We start from the raw sequence: 17,088 nt of genomic DNA, 5'->3' as shown, positions 1-17,088 counted from the left end.
CGGGACTTTTACCCGGGAACTATTGGTCTCGCAAGCGAGAGCTTAACCTCTGGATCACTAAGCCGGCATTCAATAGTGTTAATGTTCAACTTTTATTCATAAACATAAACGCAGCCTCGTTTTGTTTCATTTACGCCCTATTTTTTTCAATATTATTTTGTTTTAGTGTATTGATGCCTTAATCAACCATCAAAATACAAACATAAATCAACCGTTAGGAGATGGTTTAGGCTCAGCTCTTTGTATTGCGTGTTCAAGTTTATTTGAATTTAGGAGACCAATTGAATCACGCTTAGAATTAATCAAACGTTTAATCAATAAAGGGGGTATTGAAAGTTTTCAATTATTTGTTTTATTAAAATCCAAGGGAATTTATGGTGAGTTTAGTACATTTTTAAAAACAAATTTTCTATCAGTTCTACTTCGTGAAATTTTCAATTAAATATGAACCTAGCGAATAGATATTTTCATTTAGCTACTACTTTACACTTGGCCCCGATATACCCTGGTACAGCCAATGATGAAGAGAGTCCGCTCTCCCTCTACTAATGCTCTCACATGGTCACGTGTATACAACCATTGACAGGAAATTTCTACTCACTGCCTTCTCGTGGCATTGCTGCTGTTTACGAAATTGAGAAGATGAAAAGAGAATGTCCGGCACTTTAACCGGGTCGGTTGATATGAAGGGTCCACCTAGGGGAGTTGGAAAACCCTGATTCTAAACTAATGGTGCACATTGGCCTCAGAATTCTAAAGAAGCAAATAGCTTTTGAACCAATTATTGTTCACCGCCTACCATGGGACTACATCTTCCTATGTTGCACCACTGCCTTGCGGATTAAACCTTTAGGTCAAACGCACGTGGTGTAGCCTCCTAAGTAAGCCACCTGCTTCAATTTAGGCACCCGGATAGTATCACAGCCAACACACAGTTCAAGTGACTTGTGTGGAGCATATGTATTCGGCACCCCTTTGTACCAATAACTTTACGAAAGGTGTTCAAAGATCAGGTTTTCGTTTGTTCAAGATAACACTTCAGAAATAAATAAGTTTAAATCAAAGTAATTCCAATGGTTTATTCGCGAGATCAAGATCATCGCTCATGCATGCTTGTTAAGTCTAGATTTCTATCTATATATTCACATTATTAATTAGTATTTTGTAATCGATACTGTACATTCATTAAAGAATATTTGTCCTCAGTATTTACTTCGAGGAATTTATTCATTCTACTTAAAATGATCGGTATTGTATTCATTGATCATCGCAAAGACAAGTGAACTTAACAACGTCACCATCATCGTACATTAGCTCAAATAAAATCGAGCATAATAGAGTTCATCCACAAATTTTCAAGCTAATATATTCAGATTATCTGTATTCCATGCAAACATTAACAGAGAGTCAATTATTCGGTTGATTAGAATAATATCAATAGCATTGTCAGAGATCAACGGTCAATTCGAAAATAAAGATGGAATTTCAATATTGAGCAATCACTAACGAGGTCACCATAATAAGTTAAAAATTGAAAAACATTAAGAGTGAGTGGATGAAAACATGATATCATTCTATGAAGTCATTGACCGCTTGTTTATGCCACGTCATCAGGTATAGAATTCCTAGTTGTAGCGTTCGACATATTTGAACTTAGTGGCGGAAGACATTAGATGCCATACCGCAAAGCTGGTCACAGTGTAGTATTCACACTCAATCTCTCTCTTTCTCTATTACAAAATGTCATCTCCAACTTCATTTTTCTGTCTGTGGAACATATTTCCAATTGACTTAAAATTATTACCTCCTATTTCGCTTACTAAGTTCTTTGTTTGTCCTTTATCTTCCTATATTAATGTGAAGTGCAAACATTCAGACCTACACATTAATTCCAAATCCCAATTTCAATGTAGTTACCAATACTCTCCGCCTTTTAATTCTAATCTAGTTGGTTCCAACGTATAATATAATGTAACTTTAAATCAGACACTAACTCCGTAAAACCAGCTTAAATCAATCTATGCATTAGTATTTAGAAACACCGTGAAAGTATACTTCACTAACGAGTATTTTGTAGCCGTATTTATAACTAAGTTAGTAGAGAGTCTTTTCACTTCAAATCTCATAAAACATATAGGTTATGCAACAATCTAAAATCGCTACATTAAACTTGATTGGTTTGTTAACAAAGAATATTTATCTTAATAAACCTCTTATATCTCTTACATCAATGGGAAGATTCAAACAAACAATACTAAGTAAATTTCAACTTCACCCCACTGCACAAGCAAGTGGCTATCAGGACTCAGTAGCTGAGTGGATAAAGTAATGGCGTATGAAGCGAAAAGTACTGGGTTCGAGTCCCAGAGTGAACATCAAACTCTGAGATGCAGGAACATTCAGCTGGCGAGCCCCAAATAGGACGAAACGCGCGTCAAGCTGGATTCCACTGCTAGCCACTATCCATCTTTGCTTACAAATCCCTTATATGTTTATTTTTTTCTTATTATATAACAGGGAATGTAATAGACTTTACTTACATGGATTATACAAAAGATACAAGAATTTCCAAAACACCATATCATGCATTAAATGAAATTGAAAAAGAAACTTACAATGGAAGAATGCAAATTTTAACTTATCTAGCTGATCGATTAAGAGAGTTTGCTTATTCAATAGAATATACTACTGATAATACTACTGAACAAATCAATTTTGATCGAAATGAATTAAAAGATAAAACTATTAGTTATCCTGTTAAAACTGGTAAGTGTAACATTATTTTGTTTTGTTTTTATGTGATAATAAGTAGTCAATGGGTTGTGTTCGGATCTGGTTCCTGTTACTTGTCGAAAATTGATTATAGACTCTCTTCCAGACTAGTTCACTTACATTGTGCTTAAAAGTTTTATGATTATTTCCAACTAAGTTAGACATTAATACCGTTGGATGCCGGCCGGCTCAGTGGTCTATCAGTTAAGTGCTCTGGAGCGAGACTGGTAGGTCCTGGGTTCGAATCTCGTGAGGCGGGATAGTGGATGCGCACTACTGAGGAGTCTCATAATAGGACGAAGAGGCTGTCTAGTGTTTCCAGGTTTTTGATGGTGGTCTAGCTGCAATTGACTAATGATCTCAACTCTATAAAATTACTAAAATCTCCACAAAACCCCTTCTAATAAGTGATTCAAGACAATAAACGTGAAGTCCGTAGTTTAGGTTGTTTTTCTTTTAGTTGATACATGTCAGAAAGGTGCTGATAATGTTTTTTAAGAATATTATCAATGTTTCACATCTAAATGGTCTATATTACAGAACATAATGTCAATAAACTACTCCCTCTTCATTGGATACTTGTTTTCTTTGAGAGATAACTATGCTATCATTTCATTTGATGAATAATGTGATTCAAACCTGTATAATTGAACGGTCATTTTAACTCTTGCAAACTATGAAAAATTACTAAAGACGGAATACAGCCATCAATGGAATGTAGGACGCACATTTCGTATTATATGGGACTCGCCAGTTGGATATGCCTTCATCCTAGTGTTGATGTTAGCATTGAGGCTTGAATCCATTAACTTTCACTTTATAAATGACCATGTTTGTTATCCACTAAGCTATTGAGTTTCGATAGCTACTAGCTTTATCAATGGGTGTAAAGCTATCTAAATGAAAGAGCATGAGTTCTGTCTTTAATGAAATAATGAGATTTACTTGGTCTATTACTTTTATTCATCAATTCGAACTCTTAACTGTAGGATACAATGAAAATTTAGTGAAAAGTATGGGGATTAAATTTTATGATCCCATTGTTTCTTTTTCAGCATCTTCTAAGCCTTCGCGTCTACAATCGCCGACATATCTCAAGAAAAACAGGTTTGTGTACACTTGATTTTTCAGTTTTGATAAGATATATTAGTGGACAATGCTGTCTTCAATTAAATCACTTTTAGTTGTCTTTCATATACCTTCATCATTTACCAAAGTTGTGTTATCCTGGTTTCTACACACACACACACACACATCTGCCCCTTCTTTAAACAGATACGAGTTAATGAACGATTCCACTAATTTTTTTCATATTCCGTATTTGTTTGTTATTTTACATCTCTTCCATTTATATTCTTTACAATCACATTATTTACACGCTTCTTATGACGTAATTTTAAATATACTGTGGGATACAAAGATGGATAGTGGCTGGCAATGGAATCCAGTTTATACGCGCGTTCCGTCCTATTTGGGACTCGTCAGTTGGATGTACCTGCATCTCAGAGTTGATGTTCACTCTGGGACTCGAACCTAGTAACTTTCGCTTCAAACGCCATCACCTTATCCACTCGGCCACTGAGTCCTGATAGCCACTTGCTTGTGCAATGGGGTGAAGTTGAAATTTACTTAGTATTGTTTGTTTGAATCTTCCCATTGATACTTTTAAGACTGCAACTGGTCAGTCACTAATTGGCATATAGCGTATTGTGCGTATTGCCACTGCTAGCCACTATCCATCTTTGCTTACCATGCTTGTGAATTCAGGCTATATCGAGGCAATACGCACAATATGCACATATGCCAATAAGAGACTGACCAGTTGCAGTCCTAAAAACATCAATGGGAAGATCCAAACAAACAATTCTAAGTAAAGTTATTTTAGTCTAATCAAATTGACTGAAATTGGTGATGTGAACCATTTGTTTAAAAATAACTTGCTTGTCACTGTACATGAGTGTTTTGATGGTTCAATCTTTGATGTGACCCTAAGTAGGTAAGGATGAGAAGTGTTAAAGTTCAACAAAAGAATCATTAAGTACTCTCTGGTCTTCATCAGTTTGCTGGACGAAATGATTATTTGATCAAAACCATCTTCATAGTGAACTAGTCTTCAAAAACCTTTCAACTTAAAAAAATGAATCGTTGAAATATCAACACATTCATGATCGTTTAATCTGACAAAGAAACGTTATTGCGGAGGTGAAGGGTTTTGATAATATTACATCATAAAAAATAGCTCGCTTCTTCCTAAAGTTTATTTTGACGATGATATTTTTGTTAAGAATCAACCAGATATCTTGTATTGCTTCACAACAACTACCGATGGTACCCAGAACCTAGTGGTTCTCTATATTATTTCTTAAGGTGACAGTGCTAAGCAGTGTTTAAGAATCCAAAACAATGATCAAACGGTATTTCACCACCCCCTACCCATTCTTAATGGTTTTTCGGATAATATTGGTTTATTCAAATTAAATAATCTCCACTAATTTCCTTTGCATTTTAGCTGTATATCCTATTCGTTTTGCTATGAATGTGGACGTTCTGTTGGTGTACGTCTAACAGTATGTTCACGCTGTCATAGAGTATATTTTTGTTCCAAAGTTTGTAAATTAAAATCATGGACAATGCGACATAAAAATGAATGTTATTTAACTCCGGGTAAGTGAAGTTTGAATAGTTCTTAAGAATTTTTATTCTCATATCAATGTTGTTGTCATTGGGAAACTTTAAAAAAATAGCTGATCAGTTTTATAAGCAAAGATGGAGAGTGGTTAGCAGCGGAATCCAGAATAAGGCGCGTTTCTTTCAGTTTGGGACTCGTCACTCGGACACACCTGCATCTCAGAGTTGATGTTTACTCCGGGATTCGAATTCAGTACCGTTCGCTTCGAAGGCCATCATGTTATCCATCTTTGCTTATAAAGCTTGTAACTTAATGCAATATTGAGGCAGTTCACAAGGGATGCACGCATCCCAATAAGAGATTGATCAATTACAGTCCTAAACAACAATGGGAAGATTCAAGTAAACAATGCCAAGTGAATTGATCAATTGTTCGTTTCATTAATTTATCAATTTTACAAGAGCTTATAAACATTCAGAATAATAAGCATATAGAGCAATCAAACGATAAAATCAAGTGCTATGGAACATGTATCTAGATGGCTTCAAAATCAGTTAGTTTCAAATGCTCCTGTAAAAGTAGGAAGTAGAGAACTATATTCATTAATAGTAAAATACATGATTAAAACAGCCCATAGGATTCCTATCAATGCAACTTTTAAAACTTTGTATATGAATTACCAAAGAACAATTCCTAAGTTTATAGAAACCTTAGCTACTCACAAATTCAAACCCTCTCTATGTGTACAAAAACAGTCTACTCTGGTAATTTTTTTAAGTTGATCATTCGGTATTCTTAAAACTTAGCACCCATCAGTTTAGCTCACGAGGCGAAGTCGTGGATGCGCACTGCTGAGGAGTCCCACGATAGGAAGAAACGGCCTCCCAGTGCTTCTAGATTTTCCCTGGTGGTCTAGCTTCAATTGACTCACGCTTTCAACTATGAAAATACTAAATCTCCAGAGAACCCCTTCTGATACTACGAATAAATGTTAAATGTTGTGACTCGGATAATTTGTAGACAATCTTCATCAAGAATTGAAACCAACTGAAGAATCACAATAATTTTCATCTCAATCTATGAAAAATCTTATTAAATCATACATCTAAATAATAATCATATACTAATTAATACATAAATTGAAGCCAGATTTCTCGAAGATCCTGTAAGTAAACCTTTATCTGTAGTGGTTAGGAGGGACAGAGTAAAACACAAACTTCCTTGATGACACTAAATGAAGAACTCATTTTACCTTAGTTATCCAGTCACTTACCTAGTCATCATCAAAATGGGACTTCATACCTGACTTTATGAGAGTAATAGATGTCACATTAATAGAAATCACGTATATGATCATTAGGACTTACTGCGTTGATAGCTTAAATTTAAAACAATCGCTACTACATAATACTGATTACAGTAAATGGTTTAAAATCAGTCCTTGTTTTACTCAACAAAAGTAAGTATCCTGCCAATTGATATGACCATTTTTTCAATATGAAGCACAACACTAGAGCAATTCACTTGGTATTGTTTACTTAAATCTTCTTATTGACGTATAGGACTGTAATTGATCCATCTCTTATTGGCATATGTGCATCCTGTAAGTATTGCCTCTATATTGCCTTAATTCATAAGCCTATTAAGAAAAGATGAATAGTGGTTAGCAGTGGAATCCAGGTCGCGTATTTCGTCCTACTTGGGACTCATGAACATCAACCCTGAGATGCAGGTACATCCGGCTGACGAGTCCTGAATAGAACAAAACGCGAGTCCTCGATTCCACTGCTTATCACTATCCATCCTTTCTTGAACAGCACTAGATAGTTTAAAGTTATTTAAAAACAGAAAACTTAATAACTTATTTATTCTAATTGATCATATAATGTCAATAGTAAACATTTAACCAGTACGATCTATGTTTCATTCAAATTATAGAACTTCAAACTGAAAGAGATCGACGAAGTCCTACAAAAGTTCTACCAAAACTTACAACAAATAAACAAGTAAGTAAATATTAAATTATTCCTTGGTTATATACATATTTTTTACTCTCTCCACTTTTGGAGCTAACAAGATATTCGTCTGCCTATCATCAATAAGTGCAATGTCCAAAACGTCTTTTTAATTTACTTTATTGAACTATAAGTATAAGTATATGAGTGCCGCCAAATGCCCTGGTACGGCCGAGAGTGGAGAGAGTCCGCTCTCCCCCTCCAAATGCTCTCACATGGCCACGCGAATATATAGCCTCTACCGGGGAAGTCTTACTCACTGCCTTCTCGTGGCATCGGTGTTGTTTACGAAATTGAGAGGACGAAAAGTGAATGTCCGGCGCCTCAACCGGGTTGGTGGACACAGAAAGTCTACCTAGGGGAGTTGGAAAACCTTGATTCCAAACCAATGGTGCACATGGGCTGGCTCCAGGATCCTGAAGGAACAAATGGTATATGAATCAATCGTTGGTGACCGACTACCATGGGACTGCATGTCCTCACGATGCTCCACTACCTTGTGGATCAGACCTTTAGATCAAAGGCTTTAAGTGTGGTCGCCTAAGAAAACCATCTGCCTCAGTTTGGGCACCTGGGTAGTATCACAGCCCTCACACAAATCAAATGAGATTTATCTGGTGTTTCCTTGTACCAATATTTATGTGTTTAAATAAATAAATAAAACCGCCATATCACATTGGAATAGGTGATGTCTAGTTATTCATAATAGTTATCACATCAATTTTAATTAGTGAATACCTGTTGGTAGATTCATGGATAGGCTAATTTACTGAATATACATTTAGTCTTATTTCAATACTCTTGGGTTTACATTAAATGTCAAGTACTTAAAAATAAATTCTATCAACATACTCATATACTTATTATTTATTTATTTATTTAAACACATAAATATTGGTACAAGGAAACACCAGATAAATCTCATTTGATTTGTGTGAGGGCTGTGATACTACCCAGGTGCCCAAACTGAGGCAGATGGTTTTCTTAGGCGACCACACTTAAAGCCTTTGATCTAAAGGTCTGATCCACAAGGTAGTGGAGCATCGTGAGGACATGCAGTCCCATGGTAGTCGGTCACCAACGATTGATTCATATACCATTTGTTCCTTCAGGATCCTGGAGCCAGCCCATGTGCACCATTGGTTTGGAATCAAGGTTTTCCAACTCCCCTAGGTAGACTTTCTGTGTCCACCAACCCGGTTGAGGCGCCGGACATTCACTTTTCGTCCTCTCAATTTCGTAAACAATACCGATGCCACGAGAAGGCAGTGAGTAAGACTTCCCCGGTAGAGGCTATATATTCGCGTGGCCATGTGAGAGCATTTGGAGGGGGAGAGCGGACTCTCTCCACTCTCGGCCGTACCAGGGCATTCGGGGGCCATATAGCGGTTATCATGGAAATAAGTTAAAGGAATCCTTGAGATGAATAGATCAAAACTTTTTTATTGGTCTATAAATCTGTCGATGGTTTCCTTCTAAGCCGTATCAGATGGTTAAGATTTCTTATTTGGTTTTTATTCATTATTTGTCAGTCTAATTGGTGTCTATGTCTTGCTTAATTGCCCTTCGTACTTTTTTGTATTTAAATTCATTTCTACATTTCAGTTTTGATTATAGTTGACACCAGTGATCCCGTTAATTCGATTCTCAAATCGATGCGTTGCTTTCTGTGTGTTGATAGTTTTAGGCCACTACATACTAAAAGGTTACAACGAAAAGTTAGAGTAATGATTATTCTACAATAAGATTTAATCTTGTTAGGCAAGGTTGCTTCCTCTCACCCTTTCTCTTTCTCCTGGTGATCGACTGGATCATGAAGACGTCAACATCTGGAGGCAGGCACGGGATACAATGGACAGCTAGGATGCAGCTGGACGATTTAGACTTCGCAGATGATCTGACTGTTCTATTACAAATACAACAACAAATGCAGGAGAAAACGGCCAGTGTAGCAGCAGCCTCAGCAGCAGTAGGTCTCAATATAAGCAAAAGGAAAAGCAAGACTCCCCGATACAATACAACATGCACCAATCGAATTACACTTGACGGAGAAGCTTTGGAAGATGTGGAAACTTTTACATATCTGGGCAGCATCATTGATGAACACGGTGGATCAGATGCAGATGTGAGGGCGAGGATCGGCAAAGCAAGAGCAGCATATTTACAGCTGAAAAACATCTGGAACGCAAAACAGTTGTCAACCAACACCAAGATCAAAATTTTGAATACAAGTGTCATGACAGTTCTACTGTATGGAGCGGAAACAAGGTGAACTACTAAAGCCATCATCCAGAAGTTACATGTGTTTATTAACAGTTGTCTACGCAAGATACTTCGGATTCGTTGGCCAGACACTATCAGCAACAACCTACTGTGAGAGTGAACAAACCAGATTCCATCCGGTGGAGGAAGAAATCAGGAAGAAGCACTGGAAGTCGATAGGACACACATTCAGAAAATCACCCGACTGCATCATAAGACAAGCCCTCACAGAAAGTTCTGTAGGTCAAAGAAAAGAGGAATACCAAAGAACACATTACGCCGAGAAATGGAGATAGACATGAGAAGAATGAACAAAAACTGGATAGAACTAGGCAGACAAGCCCAGGACGGAGTGGGTTAGAGAATGCTGGTCGGCGGCCTATGCTCCATTGGGAGTAACAGGCGTAAGTAAAGTAAAAAGTAAGATTTAATCTAATCGGTCGTTGGAGATTGGTAAATGACAAATTTTAAGTCCTCTATAATATGCGAATCCTTCAGATCCGTTCTAATATTTAACCAATATGTTCAGCTAATAATGATGATTATGCACAATCTGACACTGTAAATAAATGATGAATAGACTGAGAGATTATATTACAGAATTCTAGTCAAGACCACAGACTCAACCATAAAATATCAATATCCATCCTTTCATAGATAAGTTTACTTCATTCAGGTATGTAGGTGATCAGTTCTTCCAAGATCAGATGACGGATTAATCTTCTGCCTATAACTTTCGTTGATATTAATCCAAACCTTTAAAAGGCTTATTGCCAAATTGTATATACTTCACGTTGGTGAATATGAATGAAGTTATGATGGTCTTCTCCTTCTAGTAACATCATATGTCAACTATTTTCTATATGATACTTCAAACTGTCACAACTTTAATCGAGCCATCTCCATATTGTTAGAATCATTCAGCTATACAGATAGATGACTTAATGATTCGTCAGTTTTAAGTATTTTGATACACTTTCTCTAGTTTTCTATCTCAACTCTTCAATGTATACACTTCATCTAGCACTTCACTACATACATAAGCTAACAGTTTGGCGAGTTATAGTTTGGATACTTATATTTTGAAGCTGACATCATCCATATGACCAATACACTAACCTTATCTAAGAAAATGGATAATCCTGTTTTATTTCCAAAAGACTTTGTTTACTGAATGATTTTTCTATAAAGCCTATTTTTGAATCTTTGTTTAAATTGATTAATTACATCTTTCAAGGTCATCTCCATATCATTTATGAAATAAACATGCATTTATTTCTAACAAATATTGAACGAATTGTAAATACTTATTCGTTAAAAGCTTTTGAAAGAACGGTTCTAGAATATCCACCAACCCCCTTCTGATGATAAAAATCATCATAAGCTCACTAGTGATTGTCTACAAGAGGTATTACCTGGAGTTCTAGTGAGAAGCAGTAACCGGTCGAATTCACCCGGATCTGTTGTGTGAGATAGTAACTCACTGGAGACAATGGTGGATGAGTCGCTCAATTTCGTGGATTAGTTAAAGTTAGACATTAACAACGTGAGATGCCGACTCAGTGTTGGCGCGCAAGACCTCGGTTCGAATCTCACGTGGCGGGATCGTGGATATGCACTACTGAGGAGTCTCATATTAAGACGAAACGATTGTCCAGTGATTCAAGGTTTTCCACGGTGATCTAGCTTCAATAGAGTCATAAATTCAACTGTAGTCAATGAGAACACCAGTTGGGACAATCGAATGTATTTAAGACACAAATCGCAGACTATCTCACTAAAATCTGACAACCATACAGTAAATAGTTAATTTTCACTGTTGAAATCATGAGTCAATTGAAGCTAGACAGACCACCATGGAAAACCTAGAAGCACTGGACGGCCGTTTCGTCCTATTATGGGACTCCTCAACAGTGCGCATCCACGATCCCCCACTCGCGAGATTCGAACCCAGGACCCACCTGTCTCGAGCCAGAGCCCTTAACCGATAGACCACTGAGCCGACATCCAACGGTGGTCTATCGGTTAAGTGCTCTGGTGTGAGACTGGTTGGTCCTGGATTCGAATCTCGCGAGGTGAGATCGTAGATGTGCACTGGTGAGGAGTTCAGTGCCTCCAGGTTTTCCATGATTGTCTAACTTCAATTGACTTATCAATTCAACTATTTAGATTACTTTCCTTTTGTTTTTATTTTTCAGGAAAACCATCAACCCTTATTAAATCAACAAAGAATCCATTCAAATTTAAATTGGAATTTATTCAATCATTTAACATGTTGTACAAGTAGTGGTGAATTCATTGGTATTATCTATCATCCAAGTTATAATTATCAATATTTATTAAATCATTATATGAAAATTAATGAAAATGGTCATATTATTATAGGAACATATAAAGGTGAAGGAAATTATAGTCTGATTTAATTTTTAAAAAAATTCAAAAAAAGAAAACTCTAAATCAAGATCAATTTTATGTTTTTTTCTTTTTTCTTTCTTTTTCTTTCTTCTTTTTTTCCTTTCAAATTTTATTTCTTGGCAAACCATTAAGAGTATTACATGCTATTTATTATTAATTTTTTTTAAAAAATAAAAATAAATAAAAAATAAATAAAAGAAATAAATATAATCAGAAGGGGTTTGGTGGAGTAATTTTATAGAGTTGAGATCGTGAGTCAATTGAAGTTTGACCACCATCGAAAACTTGAATACAGTAAATAGTTTAAAATCAGTCCTTGTTTTACTCAATTTCGTGAATTGGTTGAAGTTAGACATTAACACCATTGGATACCTACGGCGAAGACGAGATATCCGTCTATCAATTAAAGGACGAGTATACTACGCAGCACTTCGCTCTGTTCTACTCTACAGCTGTGAAACATGGCCATTTAGAGTAGAAGATACTCGTAAGTTACTAGTATTTGACCACAAATGTCTTAGAAATATTGCTAACATCTACTGTGATCACCAAGTAAGTAATAGTGAGGTTCGACGCAGGGTATTAGGAAATGATGGTAAATCAGTTGATGAGGTTGTGAATCTTCATTGACTGAGATGGTTAGGCCACGTGTTACGTATGCCTGAACACCGATTACCACCACGCGCTATGCTGACTAGTGTAGGGGATGGTTGGAAAAGAGTTAGGGGCGGCCAAACCAAAACGTGGCATCAGTGTTTGAAGTCACTAACTTCTAGTCTGAGCCATGTTGGTAGATGCAGACTACCTGGTTAGGGTCCACGTGACTATCGTAACCAATGGTTGGAGACTCTGTGTGACATGGCTCAGAAACGATCACAATGGTGTCGGTGTATACACTCTTTATCTTCCCTTAAACCTTAAGATTAAAATTGCTTCATAACTTTCTTCCTTCCTATACTATATCCTTATATACAACCTATCTTTTATATACTATCACCACTAAATTATCTATTTCTATGAATCCGGTGTTCATCTTGTTGTGCTAATGAGGTATGGTAACTTGGACCGATGCATAGGTGTACCTGGTCCTACGTTGTAGCTGACTGACTGACTGAGTGTATCGGTTAAGTGCTCTGGTACCAGACTGGTAGGTCCTTGGTTCGAATCTCGCGAGATGAGATCGCGAATGCGCACTGCTGAGGAGTCCCATAATAGGACGAAACGGCCGTCCAGTGCTTCCAGGTTTTTCATGGTGGTTTAGCTTCAATTGACTCATAATCTGAACTCTATAAAATAATTATAATAATGAAAATATCAAAGAGAAAAGTGTTTTTTCTGATTATTCTGAAATTGAAGAAGATTTGTGAAAATAATTAGAGTTGATAGTTTACATTGTTGAATAATCTGAACTAGATAACAAATGAAAATCAAAAAGTACTGAATAGCTATTTATTATTAGTATGGGGATTTACAGTAGTGAGTATCCATAACAACTTAAGCCATCGTTTGCCAGATCTGCCAGATCAGACGCAGTAGACGCTCGACTTCGAGAACAACAGGCTGAATTCCGAAAGGATCGCTCATGCACAGACCATATTGCGACACTACGGGTCATCGTGGAACAATCAGATGAATGAAATTCGTCACTATACATCAATTTCATCGACTATGAGAAGGCGTTTGACAGTGTGAACAGGAGAACATTATGGAATCTTCTTCGACACTATGGAATTCCTGAAAAGATTGTCAACATTATCCAAAACTCATACGACGGACTACAGTGCAAAGTCATGCATGGAGGACAGCTGACAGATGCATTTCCAGTAAGGACCGGAGTCAGACAAGGCTGTCTGCTCTCCCCATTCCTCTTCCTTCTAGTGATTGACTGGATTATGAAGACTTCGACATCTGAGGGGGAAATACGGAATACAATGGACTTCTCAGATTCAATTAGATGATTTGGACTTCGCAGATGACCTAGCCCTCCTATCTCATACATACGAACAAATACAGACGAAGACAACTAATGTAGCGGCAGCCTCCGCATCAATAGGTCTTAACACACACAAAGGAAAAAGCAAGATTCTCAAATACAACACGGAGAACAACAACCCAGTCACACTTGATGGCGAAACTGTGGAAGAGGTGAAAACATTCACGTACCTGGGAAGCATCGTTGATAAACAAGGAGGATCGGATGAAGACGTAAAGGCGAGGATTGGCAAAGCATAGACCGCATTTCTACAATTGAAGAACATATGGGACTCAAAACAACGAACGTGGAAAACTACTACATCCATCGTCAAGAAAGTACAAGTATTTATAAATAGTTGTCTACGCAAAATACTCAATATTCACTGGCCGGATACTATCAACAACAGCGTTTTGTGGGAGAGGATAAACCAACTTGCAGCTGAAGAGGAAATTAGGAAAAGACGTTGGAAGTGGATCGGACATACATTAAGGAAATCACCAAACTGCATCACAAGGCAATCCCTAACTTGGAATCCGGAAGGGAGGCGGAAAAGAGGAAGGCCAAAGAACACATCACGCCGGGAGATTGAAGCAGACATGAAAATGATGAATAACAACTGGAAAGAACTGATGGGCCGTCTATGCTCCTCCATGAGGTGTAACAGGCGTAAGTAAGTAAGTAAGCGAACCTCTAGAATAATTATTTGCCACCCAAAGGTATGTGTTTCTAATTTCAATTTTCTCGTGATATTGTGCTATCGTCTTTCAATATCACTGATCAATGGCTACGTCACAGATGATAAAGTTGAATTCAACTGGTCAGTCAGTCAGCAGCTACAACGTAAGACCAGGCACATATATGCATCGGTCACAATTAACACACCTCATTAGCACAACGACATGAACATCGTATTCATAGAATTAGTTACTTCAACGGTAGTAATATATAAAAGAAAAATTGTGTATAAGGATATAGTACAACAAGAAAGAATTAGTTCGTACAAAGGTATAAAGCAATTTTAAACTCACGATTTAAGGGAAGACAGAGAGTGCATATACTTACGCTATTGTGATCGATCTATCCTGGGTCATATCACTCAGAGTCTCTAACCATTGGTTTCAATAGTCATGCGGACCGCAACCAAGTAGTCTGCATCTGCCAACGTGGCTCAGACCAGAAGTTAGTGACTTTAAGGAATGATGCCATGTTTTGGTTTGGCCGCCTCTCAACCGGTCAAGATTTCTCATTGAAGATATGAGAATTTCTCCTCGAAATTAGTTATTAATAAAGACAGGATTGTTATTGATTTTGAGTTTTCAGAGGTTGAACAACTTCATAGCTTACATCACTGAATTACAATAACTAAATAAGCACTAAAAATCAAAAAGTATGTGATGGCTGTTTGGCAGTGGTATGGGACTCCTCAGCAGTTCTCACCTACGACTTGCAAACATCTAATCAAATGACACCTTTTTATAAAAAGATAATCAAGTATTGCCTGAAATTTTCCCCAAAAAAATTGAAATATCACAAGAAATTTTATCTAAGCTCAATGTTAACTGCAAATTTTCGAAAGCAAGTATCGAGTGTTCCTTTAAAAACAGATATAATTGAATTTTCGGATTTAGACGACAGTCAACAAAATTCTAGTAGCCTATTCATTTAGATTTCATTATTTAATACTGATTAACTTTCGATCCTGATGGATACAGTCCTTGCTTGGAATTGGTCAAACTAAATTGTCACTTTCTAATCAATCGCGTTCGGAACCAATCGTCTTGAAGCCCTGAGTATGGGCTTAGTATAAGGTAGCCTCTTGTCATTTAGGTATGTATGAAATCCTAATAGAGTTAATGTTCTATGTGGAATGTGGACGGATGACGTACCCAGTGAGGCATAAGTGTGGTGTGTGCTACTGATGTCGACAGATATAAGTAGTATGTATCATCAATCGAAAGTGGAATGCATGGAGGCAGAAGGTGAAGAAGATCAAAGGAAAGAAAACGAGAACAGAGAATGATTGATATGGAAATGATGGAATAATGAAGCCTGAGACGATTGACTGATATTTGGAAAAGGAACTGTCAAGTTTGAGACAATTGATTGACATTTTACAAATGGAGTATTTACTGTATGGTTCTCAGATTATGCTAATAAGTTCTGTAATTTTGTTTTCAAGTACATTCGATTGACCCCAATTGTGTTTTTGTTCACCGCAACACCACAAACTGTATGTGGTTAGGTACAGAAACGATCAAATTAGTTATAGGAGTTGGATGATATATCTAATAGTAAAGAATAAAAGTATATCAATCACATAAGTGTGTTTCAATAGAATAGATTACGCATGAATCAGTATGAACGTTTTATCGCTCAACAATGATGCTGAAAGAGAATCATATTTTTTGGTGAGTTGGTCAAAGCTGGAAATATAAAATACATAAGAAGTTGAACATTGACTTGAAAACGTATTGATTTTTGCTCACCACAAAACTCGGGGATTCTAAGTTCGACTATTGCTTACTTACTTACGCCCGTTACCCTTCATGGAGGAGCATAAGCCTCCCACCAACATTCTCCATGGAACGCTGTCCTGAGCAATCCTTTCCACTTGCTTTTTATTCTTTTAGTGTCTGCTTCAAATTCCCGGTAAAAGATTTTAAATCAGCATAAAACAACTGTCAAGTACTCTTTAGTTTGTATTTATTTACCAACTGGTATCAATTATTATTAGAATAAGTTTATGAAGGTTAAGTTTTATAGTTTGTATCACTTTCTGATCTTTATTGAACAATCATTTAAAACTGGATAACTGTTCCATGCTAATACGGACCTTCTCAGCAATGTGCGTCCATTGACCCACCAAGAACCTCCAAGCCTAAGTAAAAAAAGCTTAACTTTTTATCCTATGAGTTTATATCAAATGGTTTATAATTCTAACTTCAATCAATCATCATCACTATTATTTAAGCATCTTCCAACCCTAGTAGATTCGATTTTCCTCAATTGTGTTTTCGTTC

General features: G+C 36.8%; 1 protein-coding gene and 2 non-coding genes across 3 annotated transcripts in view; 2 read left to right on the top strand and 1 right to left on the bottom strand.

Annotated features, from left to right (window-relative positions):
* Positions 1-9,027, top strand: part of Smp_160490 (hypothetical protein) — a gene marked incomplete at both ends in the record, with an annotated part of 51,102 nt that extends 42,075 nt beyond the window's left edge. The window contains 6 exons of the mRNA XM_018792894.1: positions 167-377; positions 2,518-2,766; positions 3,828-3,879; positions 5,282-5,436; positions 7,340-7,407; positions 9,022-9,027. Coding sequence (XP_018647461.1) covers positions 167-377; positions 2,518-2,766; positions 3,828-3,879; positions 5,282-5,436; positions 7,340-7,407; positions 9,022-9,027 — 741 coding nt within the window. The remainder of the gene's footprint in view (positions 1-166; positions 378-2,517; positions 2,767-3,827; positions 3,880-5,281; positions 5,437-7,339; positions 7,408-9,021) is intronic.
* Smp_tRNA_02058_His_ATG.1.1 lies at positions 2,307-2,373 on the top strand. Its single transcript has one exon. It is a non-coding gene (tRNA).
* Positions 4,289-4,357, bottom strand: Smp_tRNA_02428_Pseudo_TTG.1.1. Its single transcript has one exon. It is a non-coding gene (tRNA).
* Positions 9,028-17,088: the final 8,061 nt, after the last annotated feature.

Source organism: Schistosoma mansoni, chromosome 1 (assembly GCF_000237925.1).
Source record: "Schistosoma mansoni strain Puerto Rico chromosome 1, complete genome".
Lineage (NCBI taxonomy): Eukaryota > Metazoa > Platyhelminthes > Trematoda > Strigeidida > Schistosomatidae > Schistosoma > Schistosoma mansoni.
Note: the sequence above shows the minus strand (reverse complement) of the source record. Positions and strands in the feature narration are given on the sequence as shown.